Source organism: Passer montanus, unplaced genomic scaffold (assembly GCF_014805655.1).
Source record: "Passer montanus isolate IOZ18808 unplaced genomic scaffold, ASM1480565v1 scaffold32, whole genome shotgun sequence".
NCBI lineage: Eukaryota > Metazoa > Chordata > Aves > Passeriformes > Passeridae > Passer > Passer montanus.
In genome coordinates this window covers 3,066,244-3,079,078 of record NW_024367930.1, presented here as the reverse complement: position 1 = coordinate 3,079,078, position 12,835 = coordinate 3,066,244, and the positions used below count along the sequence as shown (strand labels likewise).

The following is a 12,835-nucleotide window of genomic DNA, read 5'->3' as shown; positions in this document are numbered from 1 at the left end:
TGCCCCTCCCTATGGATGAGTCCTTCACTGACCCAGTGGCACCAGCCATGGTATATCTATTGCTGTGGACACATGCCTACCACTCATACTCAAAAACATTCCTACTGTTTTATAAATATGCCACGAAGCCTGGCAAGGAGAGGATTAGAAACATGCATCTGGAATTTATAACCTCACTAAAAGCCCCAGTATGATGGTAGCTAACAACTGAAGGAAAAATAAACAGAAAAGACCTACGGGACTGATCAGTCATAGCAGGAAATACACTTCACCCTGCAGTGAGGGGGACATTCACAATCATGCCAATCAAACTACTACTCACCAGCAAAACTTAAGGCAGCCTTCCCTCTCCTACCCATGCCAATTTAGAAATGGAAAAACAACTGGAATATCTTAAGTGCTGCTGGCATCTGCCTACAGGGAAGGTGGTTTTGCAATCTAATGCATTCTTGATGTTACCATTCACATCATTGCCATGGAAGAAAAGTACCTTGACTGTTTCTTCTGCCAACCATCAGCACATCTGAGATAAGGCTGAGCTGGCTTACTTAAGTGAGAGTGGGATGAGGATACTTGTAGAGCATCAGTCGAGTCTCTTGAGACAGCTTTAAATTCTGAATCACTTTCTGTGCATCCACACAAGGAGATGTATGATCTAATTCTTTAAACAAACTCAGGAACAACTTGGCTCCCCGATTTTCCAAAGGATAAGAATTATATTCCAATGACTAATTCCTTTCTCTGCTTTATATTTGCCTACTTATTTTTCTAAGTTATATTTAAAAAGCATTTTGCTGAAGTAGTAGAAAAGTATCTAACTGACAACAGTCTCTGGTGACTCAGGTGACAAGGACATGGAGAAATGGTTGGATGGGTTAGGGAAATAAGAACAGTCTTGGGAATTGCCTGTATTAAGGACAGAAGACCAGCACGTCTCTCAAATTCTTGGTAAGCTTTCCATGCTCACTTCTGGTCTGAAATAAGCTGTACCTAACTCCCAAAGGAGAACAAAAAGATTTTGGAAAATTATCAATTTCTCAGTCTAGCCTTAAGAAATGGAATTACATTTGGAAGAAACATGCTTGAATTAAACTAAAGCTTATTGATGATATATGAAGGATAGAATAACTATTTTCATTGGAAAAAAAATTATTAAAAAAAAATACTAATACCATTAAATAATTGGACAGAAAGATGTATCATTAGTTCTGGAACTGTGATCATCAACCTTTGCCCTAGCTGTTAAGATGCAAAGAATAAAAGACAAGTTTAAGAAAGTTTTGAACAATATGTCTAACAGATTTTTCTTTTCAAAATTGTTATACTGGAAAACAGATTGAATTTAAAAAGCACTAAAAAAAATTTAAGCTACAAAAGAGGAACTCTCATATAATTGCAAGTTTTACCCACCCAAATATAGCTGAATTTCCAGAACACTTCTTTGGCACACTGTTCCTCTGGCTTAGAAGACACATTCTTATCTGTCTTTGGATGGCTGAAGAAGAGCCTTTATAGGAAAGATTAACTCAGCTATCTTCCCTTTAAACTTCTGAGAAAAGCAAACCACCACTTTATATGATGGTCCACCAGATTTCTATTACTCTGGATAATTTAAAGAGAGGCAGGCACCTTCTAGGAGGACGTACCTACCCAGAAGTGATAAGGATATAGATGGGCCAGCTCAGGGATACCTCGGTCCTAGCATGCCACACTGCATTTGTGAATAGACACAGCACTTGGCATTTCTGAGTTGACATGCCAACCTTTTCATTATAATAGCAACTGTCTCCGTGAGAGGTGTGACATAGTGCCAGCATGGGACTGAAATCACAGGAAAATCATTAAAAAGGATTGCATTCCTGGGTTTTGTAAGTCTCCAAAGATAGTCTTGAGATGAAAGGAGACACTACATATATTTACTGGGGAGAAAAAAAGGTTGTTCACAAAATCAGTGATAGAAACAAATGGAATCTACAGCAAACTCCTTTAAATATAAATCTAAATATATCTGCTTCATATGGACTGTTGCTACAGAAATGGCAAGATAAAATAAGACCCGTTTCACTACAGCACATCCCAGCTCTAGATTCGTACAGAGGAGGCACTCTCAGGACAAAGTTATGTATTATGCCTTTAGATAATTTAACATGTAACCATATGCTGATGGAGACGATGCTATTCATGCCTCCTCCCCCACAATATGCAGAATACTCCCTTCCTCCCATTTCACCAGTGTTTGCCAAAAATTATACCAAGCTGATTCAACACTGACTTGAATGTGCTAAAATGAACAACTTTCTTTGGGATTAGCAAATTGAATTAATTCAGTGAAGGGCCAAACAAGTGCTGAAGCAATGGGACTTCGCCCTAAGATATTGAGAGTGGAGTTGTGCCTCTCCTCCACTATACAGGTGTGAAAAGACAGCACAGGTAGGAAGCAGCTGGGGACCCTAGACAACAGAAACTGATATTGCAGAAGTAACAAAGTAGAGCAGCCCAGGCACTGCAGACATGCACGACCTTCCTACTGCTTTGAGGCATTCGCCCTTTAACCCTACTGGGCTCCTGTGCACTCAAATACCCTCTCCCCATTCCTTTCCTTATGCCTTCACTTGTCATACATAGTATCTGTCCTCTGAGCTTTACCATCCCCAAATCCTTATCATCTTTCCCTAGTGTTTCTTCTTGCCCACTTAAACTCATAATCACAACAACAACATTAGCATTAATGTGACACTCATCACTGTCGGGACAATTGCTGAGCACACACATCCTGCCCCTTCCCCCTTCCTTTTTCCATTGACTTGCACTGTTCAGAAGAGTGTCAACCACAACACTTTCATGTAATGACTTGGATAACACAGTGCTACAGTAACTACCACAAAACAAACAATTGCAACAACTAGTGACAGTCTTCTGATTGACTTGACAGTGTCAATAGACAACAGGATTTTTTTTTGTAGCCCTTTCTTTTGCAGGAATCTATATGTACACAAAGGGTCTGAACCAATACCCAATCTCCAAGTAGCCACCCCTTTGTATTGCCAAGGGAGACAAACACTACCCGTGAAAGCACGTGGGCAGAAATGTAAGCAAAACACCAAGGTGATGATGAATAACACACTCTTGAATGTCAGGGTACAGTGGGATTTTTGTAATTTTGTGACATCCCAGCCTCTTTCCCACATTGAAGAAAAGCAAAATAAAATGTAGGTGGAACCAAAGTCCTGTTGTTATGCATGTTTAGCATGCAAAGAAAATGAACTTATTTAAATTCCCCCATCTGTTTTGGCCAACCATTTATGAGTAATTCTCAACATTTCAGTCACCTGAAAAAAAGACAGTGAGTTCTAGGCACAAACACTTCCTAAGCAGTTAATATCCAGGATCGCAGATGATTAAATCATGGTGTTTCATTCTTTCTGTGGGCTTTGTTTTGCAACTGGCTTCCTGGCTGCTTTTTGTCTCTAGCATTTCTCTCCTGCTTCTGGCAGATGAAGTGGAGGTGGAAAAAAAAAAAAGGAGGGAAGTTCTTGGGTAGCATAAGGGTTACAGTAATTTCCAATCCTTCAACAAGAAAGAGTTTGCTCAGGGAACAAATAACCTAATACTCTTCCACCCCATTTTGTTTTTTGGGGGTGGTTTTTTTTTGCTTTTTCTTTTTTTACTTATGTTTACAGTTGTTTGCGATTATAAAGTTATATAACCCAGGTACAAAGCTGACTACATTTATCTCCTTTCTACCTCCAAACCCGCATCGAATGTATCTCCCATCAATGTATTTCCTCCACTTTTTTTGTCATTGCTGTGGGCAATACAAAACAGAAAACTGCAATTAGAGACAGCCTCAGTCATGCATCTACAGGTCACTGACATTTGGTTCATACCCAAGCTTGATGTGTATGCAGATGCCACTCATCAAAAGGACAGTTATGCCATGGATAACAAATAATCTCAACTCTCTAAATTAAACAACAGTATTAGCACAGGGACAAAGTTACTTTCAAAGTATTCTTGACATTCTGTCTGATTACCTGTCCTTGTTCAAAACAAAGGGAGAACTGTCTTCACACTGATCTACTTATGTTTCCTTTCAGTGTTCTGAAATAAGAGCTGTTCAAGTACTTGAGTTTTGTTTTCAGTTAGAAAGGTCATCTGGGGTGTGTGGCAAAATGAATCTGTACACTTTTTTAATAAGGAAAAAGGGAAAGAGACAGGTTACAGGGAAGGAGGAAAATGAAAGTTTACTGCATCTTCATTTTTGAATTTGCAGAAGTCTCAGATGAGTTGTACAAAAAGTATACTTAGTAAAAAAGTAACAGTCTAAGAGCCTACGGAATCTAATTCTCTTTTGAAAAAGAAAAACAATGACTACTTACATATAATATGTAGGATATAATCCTTCAAAGTACCAGCAATGTTTTTTGGCATCTGTACACTACAAAGAAAAAGAAATATGGTATTAATATTTATATAGGATGATTTACAGTTATAAACACAAGCCTAGAGTATTTATAAATACTGTGACTCCAAGCAGTTAGGAAAGGTTTATACTCCCAAAGATTTCCCAATCCAGATACGCACAGCAAGTGGGAAGTCAGTTCATGTAAATGGCAGTGTGTCCTGCCAGGATACAGATCCCTCACGCAGGGCTTTGTCTGCGGGGCCCCAGCAGCTTCCCACAGTTCCCGAACAAAGTCAGTACATTTGGCGCTGACCCAGGGTCCAGCTGCGTGTGTTCCCTGGCAGAGCTGCTGCCTCAAAACCACGGACACCTTAAGAGCCATGGCACTTATAGCCTCTTACGTGACATCCAAGGCACAAGCAATTTGATGATACTACGCATACGACTACACAGTAAATTCAAAAGTTTTAGGGAATTATTCATCTCTCGGGAAGTGTGGACATGCAGAGCTGGCATCAGGAAGGAGCAGAATGGAGAACCATCTATCCCATCTCCTCTTCCTACAGCTTGGAAATGTCTCAAGTGTTCATTAAAATAGTGGGGAAAGGAAACTGCTTTCTGCAGCTGAGGGGTATTGTTCTCTTTTGCAGATTGCCGGTGCATCCCTGGAAAGGACGGGACAGGCATTTCCTCAGCACGTGTGTGCCGACAACGTGAGAAGTGCTCATCCTTATGGGCACTGCCAGAGCACAGGCAGCAGCTTGCAACAATAGCAGCCCCTAATAAAGAAAACCAGATGTCAAGTTTAAGATCTACACAATGCACAAAATATTTCTGTGTATCCCACTGACATCACTAGCACAAAATGCCATCTTCACTTCAGACACAGCTCCAGCAGCTCCCCTGCAAGCTGTATTATCCCATCACTCATGGGCAGGGCATTGTGGGACACCCACTGCAGAGGAATGAGGAGTATCTGGGGTTTTAGCAACAATTCCCACTGCTGCTCACACCTGAGACCTGACAACAGAAAGCCCTTGGCATACTGCCAGCATTTGGATCATTCTTCATGTTCACTTGGCAGCTCACCTTTAAATAATAGCTCGTTTAAGTTTATTAGCCTTCCCAAATCCCAGAATACTAAATGAATCCAGTTAAGACAAAGACAAAGTGGTTTTAGATCCTTGAGTTTCACTCTTCATGAATAAAAAAGGCTGCAAACTCTTTAATGAGTGTCTGATGAGCTAAATCACAGACAGATCAATTACAGCCTGTGAAGACAAACTGCTATGGATTAAACTGTTAAGAGTGGTACAGGAGACTGAGGGAAGAGGAGAAGGAGAAGATGCTTTTGATGCGTGTGATGAGGCCTTTTTCCAGTAACACAACAGGCTCACGCCAGTCTTTGAGATGCACAGACTTTAGTTTATGCTGGACAGACCAGCCCTCTCTCCCTAGCATAAACAGCAGAAACCCTGTTCCCCTCTCAAACTGATGCCACAGTCCTGGCAGTACATTCAGGAGGACTCTTTAGCTTCTACTGAAGAAAAGTGGTGTTCAACGATCCATCTCTACATTTGCTTTATTCCCTCTTTGTCCCCCTCCTTCAAAGCTTCCAACTTTTTAACCCTTCCTTCCAAATAGTTTTACCATCTGGTTGTTTCCTCTTACTCTAAAACTAGAAATATGTCAAGTTTCTCTCCATAACACCATGAAAACCTACATGCATTGAAAAACCCAGTAGGCATGCTGCCAAGTCACCGAAAAATATTTTGGCTCTTCACCTTTCAAGGCTGTAGATCAGCAGACATTGGCTAAAATCCCAGTGTCTGCAGGTCAACCCCCTGGGAAGCCTCATTTCAGAGTACAGCTTGGGGTGGCGCTGCCATTAAATGTTTTTCCTTCCTGCTTCTCAGCCAGTATGAGTCACCATTTACCTCAACAGCCTTGAAGCCTTTTGTCAGTCTCAAGCATTTTAATTGATGTTTTCCCAGAAATGCTTCTGAGCACGTGGAGCCTGCATACCCCTTTTAAGTGTAAAGCAGACATTTATATTCAGCACTCTCCCCCCATATTTTAATCTGCTTTACAAGTTCTAAAATGAATTGGGAAGATTCCACCTTCCAACATACCCCTAACTGTCGGATTTCTGTTTCTGCCTCTAAATAATTCTCTTTTTCAGACAGCCAATATGCTTACCGCTGTCACAAGAAAGGCTCCAGCCTGGGAAAGTTCCTTCCAGCTTACAGGGCTTAGATACCTGCTCTAAACATCCTTTGGTGTCCAGATTTAGTTTTAAATTGGCCCTGGAAGAGCAGGCACCAATCCCAGTTCTGCCTTTTTTTAATATCACACTGCTATGAATACTGCATGGCAGTTATTCAGCTCTCCTACATGGGAATTGGACAAAAAAAATCAAGTGGACCTCAAATGTGAGCAGCAGAGGCAAATCTGATCCACATGACATGTCAGACAGATTTACACGCACAAGGGCAAACCGCTGAGCTCCCTGCTCAGTTAAACTCCCACCCATCTCCATGGCAACTTTACTCCAGGAAAGCCTGACACAAAGCAGGCAGCTACTAACCACCCTCTCTACTGCTGGTTAGCAGACTTCACAGGAATTCGCTGCTGAGAATAAGTCGAGAATGTCACTGCCACTAAGGATTTGAGTGCCTTTAGCACTCAGGCCCCAGAGAGATGAACAGGGGTCAGGGTACAGATTAGCTTTTCCCACCCCACACATATCCTCTGAAGAAAGCTATGATAATCTGCCGCTTGCCAAGATCCAAATTATTCTTCTGAGTGGCATTGGCCTCACTAGCTAAGCTGGTGGAGAGCCACACAAGGGTAAGAGGAGACATATTGCAGCAGCATCAGGCTCTCAGCCTTTGGAGAGCCATGCCCTTGTAGTTGTTTGAGACTATTAAATCCTCAAGAAACCACAGCTGGCAGGAACTCGCTGCAGCCCACAAACCAGACGCCAAGGGAAGATCAGTCATATTGCTGCAATACAACAGGACCTCACACATCAGGATGGGTGCCCACCCTGCCAGCTCTCATATGAAGACAGGCTGTATCTCAGACTTTCTAACAAGCACTCATTCATGTATTTAAAAAGCCATTTACCCATTCACTAATAGCCAAAACAGTGTGTGTACGGTTTTATAACTAAGATTAGGTACAGCCCTACTGATACTTCCAGTTTTTCTAGGAAAAGGACTACTACACATTTCTCTTATAAAATTCTCCCTTCTATGCCCTTTAAGAATTTGGCACAGCTATGAAATATAAATATGAGAGTACATTCATTTTTAAAACAAATTATGCAGGTCTAATTAAGTGTGCATATGTAATCCTTAGAGAATTAATGGTATGTGAATTAGCCAGATGCTTGAATACATTCCTTAAGTTTGCAAAGAAAAGGAGAGAAAGAGAAAAAACACAAGACTTGTTTTTTTGTTAGTCTGATTTTAAATAAATCAGCATCTGTCTTGTAGCCTGTTTTCTCTGCAAGACTGTAGCAACGTGAATTGCAAGCTGTCCTTTTCTGTGGCCTGCAAATTATTTCAGATTTCCTTTTAAAAAGGACACCTGCTTCCTGCCACAGACTGATATTGCAAATGTTACGGCTGCTAGTAATAACAATGAGAAATAGGAGTTACTAAAGCATTATCCAAAGACTGGTTTTGATCACACTATAAAATACAGAACACAAAATACATATGTATGCACATGGTGTGGGGGATGCTAGAGCAGGCAGCCTGCTCACTGAATGTCAGGTGGTACTCCAGAGATAGTATTTCTGCAAATCCTGCAAAGCCTATCTCTAGCAGGAATATCCTCCACATTGCACGTCATTATCTCTCAGTCCACAGGACAACAAAAATAAAGTAGATCTGATCAATTAATTACTCTTTGTAATCAAGGGATTCACAGCCAGTGACTTCAGTGGAGGTTTAGAAATTAAAAACAAAAAAGTAAATGCAAATAAAACCCCATACGCATATTCCAGTATGAGTACAGTCCATTTCTGTGATGGGTACCAATGGAAAAAGCAGCCTGCTGTAGACAGCCATGCTTGTGGAGGGCAGATGGAGGGTGACTGCTATCTGTATGCTGAAGGGACATCCAGAGTGAATTAGTGACATCTCCTCAAAGCCAGATTCTGTAGGAGGCTACTATCAGTCACAAGGCCAATGAAAACCTATTAGTTACCAGCAACTGAGTGTGAGCCTTTCTTTTCCATTATGTATTACAGTCATACGGATCCAAGGCAGATTCAGAAGAACAAAAACAGGTATTTAACAGTGCCCTGCCATACTGATGCAATTGAAATGGCTGCTGGTATTCTGGGGTGACCTGCTTAGTGGCTGTAACCTCCCATTTAGCTGGGAATATGTTATACATTATTAGGGTTCAAGATGATCCACACGCCAGCCCTGTGGCTACGCCTCTGAGGGTTTGCTTGGATTAATACACAGATGAACAGGAAGAAAGAGCTAGAAGTATAATGCTTTTGACAAGTATAATGCTAGAAGTATCTTATTGTTTCTGGGCATCACACAATCTGATTCCAACAGAGCCAGAAGAACTCTGTCTTCCATACTGCTGGATCAAACTAAAAACTGAGAAAATGGGAAGGACAACACCTTTCTCACCATATGGCTCCACAGCATCTGAGAAACAACTATCTATACCTGCTGCCTCTCTTATAGAAGGCCACTTGAAAAATTCAGCTCTTCCCTGGTTTTATTGGTCACTGCATGTGGCAAATACTTGATGAAGCCCAGACAAAATGAAGATAAAGTCTACAGTGCAACTCCAGACTAAATAAGCAGTTCCAGAAGGCACATTACTGGCTACGAATCACAATGTTTTATGGGATCTGACCTTTAAAACTGCTTCAGTTTTCAGGACACTATCCCTTTCAGTGCCTAGTCAAGAGCTGGAAGCATTATGAGATACAAGCTGGGCTGTATCAGAAGAACTTCTGTGTGCTGAAAGTTTGAAAGACTGTATGTGCAGACACAAGAACATGAGGCATCCTGTTCTTCTATTGCCAAGAAAAGGGCAAACTATCCATTAAAGTAAGAGACAGCATATCCTGAATCTGGAAAGTGCAGCCTAAGGGTGAAAACAGTTTGCTAGAGAAAACACATTTTGTTTTAGCCTTGCCTGAATCCATCAAAATTCATCCCTACTTCTTCCCTGGTGATGCTAACAGCTGAGGGTGAAAGTTGCCCATCTGCAAAACTATTCCAAGACACTGAGCTAGCAAGCCATGTTACCAGTGATTTCAACACATACCCTTGTTGCAAAAGACAGGAGCAACTTTTACTAAAACTCAGGATTATGTTAAGGTATTTTTATTTAATGAACTAATGAGAACACATCTGGAAGCTCTTGTATAAAAGGATGCCAATCCTTTCTCAAACTTTCCCTCCCATTTAAGAGTAAACAGAACAATATCCTATTTCAGCTATACATCTCTTTCACTAACACCAAGATTACAAAGTCATACAGCTCACAGTATAAATAGTGATTTAATGATTTTCATATATTTCATAAGGAAATTAAATGGTTTTGGTTAAAACTTTTTGGTTAAGACAACTGCTTTTGGTTAGACTTTTGTCTGTTCTTTCTCTAAGAAAGAAGAGAATATAGGATAATAGGATTCATAAAAGAATCAACTTTTCCACCTTGAATTAATCAGTGTGTGTTTTGCAGCAGCAAAAATTTCAGCACAAGCATCTAATTCTTATTACTTCTTCTCCTGTTCAGAGCACATGTATTAATTATCATATTTTTATTTAGAATTAATGTGGGTTTAGCATTAGATAGCTTCCCATCACAAAGCATTATTTTACATTTAGATCTATTAACCTTTCCCATAGAAGAAATACAAATATCCCTTGCTTTCCATTTCACCATTTCATTACAGGAAACTGATTCATTTATTTGTTTAATTTTCTTTCTTTTTTTTTTTTTTGGCCATTATGCAGCAAATTGCAAATGCACTTCAGTCCCAGAACAATACAATTTCAATTGAATATAATTCCTTCATCCATATACAAGGGGGGAAAAAAGGAAGAAATAAAAGGCACAGCAAGGCACCCTTATTTTTCAGAGCCCACACCAGGGAGGGCGGGGGGCCGGTGCTCAGCACCGCGGACAGCGTCCCCCTGCAGTGCCCCGGCGCTGCTGCACCTTCCCCACAGCCCGACCGGGCAATAAATCACCTGCACCAAATCTCGCCCACACACATCACCTCACACAGCTCTCAGCTCTCTCCGTTCTCACCTACACCTGCTAACAGCAGCCACACCTACTAATCATCTCACAGAAGTGTGTGAGCACTTCTGTGAGAAATTAATATGCACAACCACCATAGAATTACGGAACATGGCCCATAAAAATCATTCAGTCCCAGTCCCTGTTCCTCACAGGACTATTTAACATTACACCATATGGCTGAGAGCATCATCCAGATGTTCCTTGAACTCTGACAGGCTTGGTGCCACAACCACTTCTCTGGATAGGCTGTTCCAGCGATCTTCTCAGCAAGGAACCTTTCCCTAATGTCCAGTCTGAACTTCTGCCAATGCAACTTCATTCCATCCCCTCATGTCTTACTGCTGGTCACCAGAGAGATTAGCACCTCCCCATCCACTACCCCTCTTGAAGAAGTTATAGACTTCCATGAGATCACTCCTCAGCCTTCTTTTCTCCAAGCTCCACCAAACCAGTGATCCCAGCTGCTTCTTGCAGCTCATTACGTCTTGCCCTCAAGGTCTTTCACCACCTCAGTCACCCTCCTCTTGATGCTCTCCAATAATTTTATGTTCTTCTAATATTGTGGCACCCAAAACTGCACATGGGACTCCAGGGGGAGCCACACCTTTCAATGCAGTGTAGAGCAGGCAACGCTGTGCTTGATGCATCCAGGACACAGCTGGCCCTTTTGGCTTCCAGGGCATACTGCTGACTCACATCCAACTTCACATCAACCCAAACCACCATCAGACTGCCTTGGATGAAACAGCTGTACTCAGTCTTTTCCCAACTGTTTGGAAAGCATAGTTATGACAGTTGTCATAATTGTGTGAAATAGCCAGCTCAGTTCTACATCTGAATGTCAAACACGATGCTTACAGAAGTGCCAAGAGAGCCTCCATATCAGAGACATTCAGGACTTGCTTTACCTTCTTGCTTTCATTTCTACACCCATGAATGCAGCAATAATTGCACAAACATAAAAGGTGGGGAGTGGGAGCATTTAAACCTTCCTGTTGGAATTGACCTTGCACTGAAAGTTCTAATGTTAGACCTGCAAGAAAGCATGAGCCATGCCACATACTGAAGGCATTTTCACCCAAGAGAAGCAAAACAGACACAACATTCCACTGGAGTCTCTGCAGTTTCCAGGGGGTAGTGGCAGACTTTTTTGTTCCAACTGCAAGGGAACAGATGTAACATTTTCCCAACTCCACTTGCAGAAGCCGATCCATTCCAAATGGTACTGGACAGGTTCCACAGCTCCAAAATTGAATTTAGCTTCTCAATTATTCTTTTTCCTTTTATATGTGCATGAGAAATAAAATCAAGGGTACTATTATTTGCATTCCTTAACTACAGAACAAGTCACATCACAAAACAACCCATAAAGTAGGGTGCATAGGAGGAAGGGATCACTTGTCAGGAACTGAAAGGAAGACCATGCCAAGAATGAGGACATCACTATTTCCACCATCAGTCTTTTTAAAAATGAAAAAAAAAAACTAAATTAAATTTTCCACATAAAATTATTTGGTGATACAATGTTTTTACTTTTATGCCTCTAATGAGCACCATGAACACAGACACCAAACCAGCTTTCCTTTGACTAAGAAATGGAAGCTTGGTTCATCTCCAGCCTCAACCCTGAATGGGCACTTCCTGCTGGAGGGAGCTGATGCTATTTAGGGTACTACTAAGGGGAAAGTCTAGTTTTAGGTTTCCCCACTTTTTTATCTAAAACGATGCCAGTCCATGCTGAAGTGGCAAATTTGCCTGTTTCCTACATGCATTTTGTTCTTCCACTTTACCATCCCAAGAATGAAAAGAGCCCTTAAATTACCTAGAATTTAAATCCTCAGGGATTGTCTCTCATCTATCAAACTAATAAAACCAAAGCAAAGAAAGACTGAGCAAAAGAAGATGAATTCAGACTCAATTTTCTTAGTCATCTGCGGTGCAGACAAGATCGAGGCACTTAAAAGCACTGCACTACAGATGCTGGTTAGGTAAGTTATGACAGCTCTTCAAAGGATGCAGGAAAATAGATTTCTTGGATGGTCCCTAGGACGTAGGACAGTTGCTTTGGGAGTTCCCAGGCTCTGTTCTGTTGATGTTATGCAGCCCCCCATGTGCTCATCTGCTCCACAGAGA

At 41.3% G+C, this 12,835-nt stretch overlaps 1 protein-coding gene across 1 annotated transcript in view; it reads right to left on the bottom strand.

Annotated features, from left to right (window-relative positions):
• The window catches only part of VOPP1 (VOPP1 WW domain binding protein), a 61,998-nt gene that overhangs the window by 13,843 nt on the left and 35,320 nt on the right, over positions 1–12,835 (bottom strand). The window contains exon 2 of the mRNA XM_039715215.1: positions 4,380–4,438. Within this exon, the coding sequence (XP_039571149.1) occupies positions 4,380–4,438 (59 nt within the window). The remainder of the gene's footprint in view (positions 1–4,379; positions 4,439–12,835) is intronic.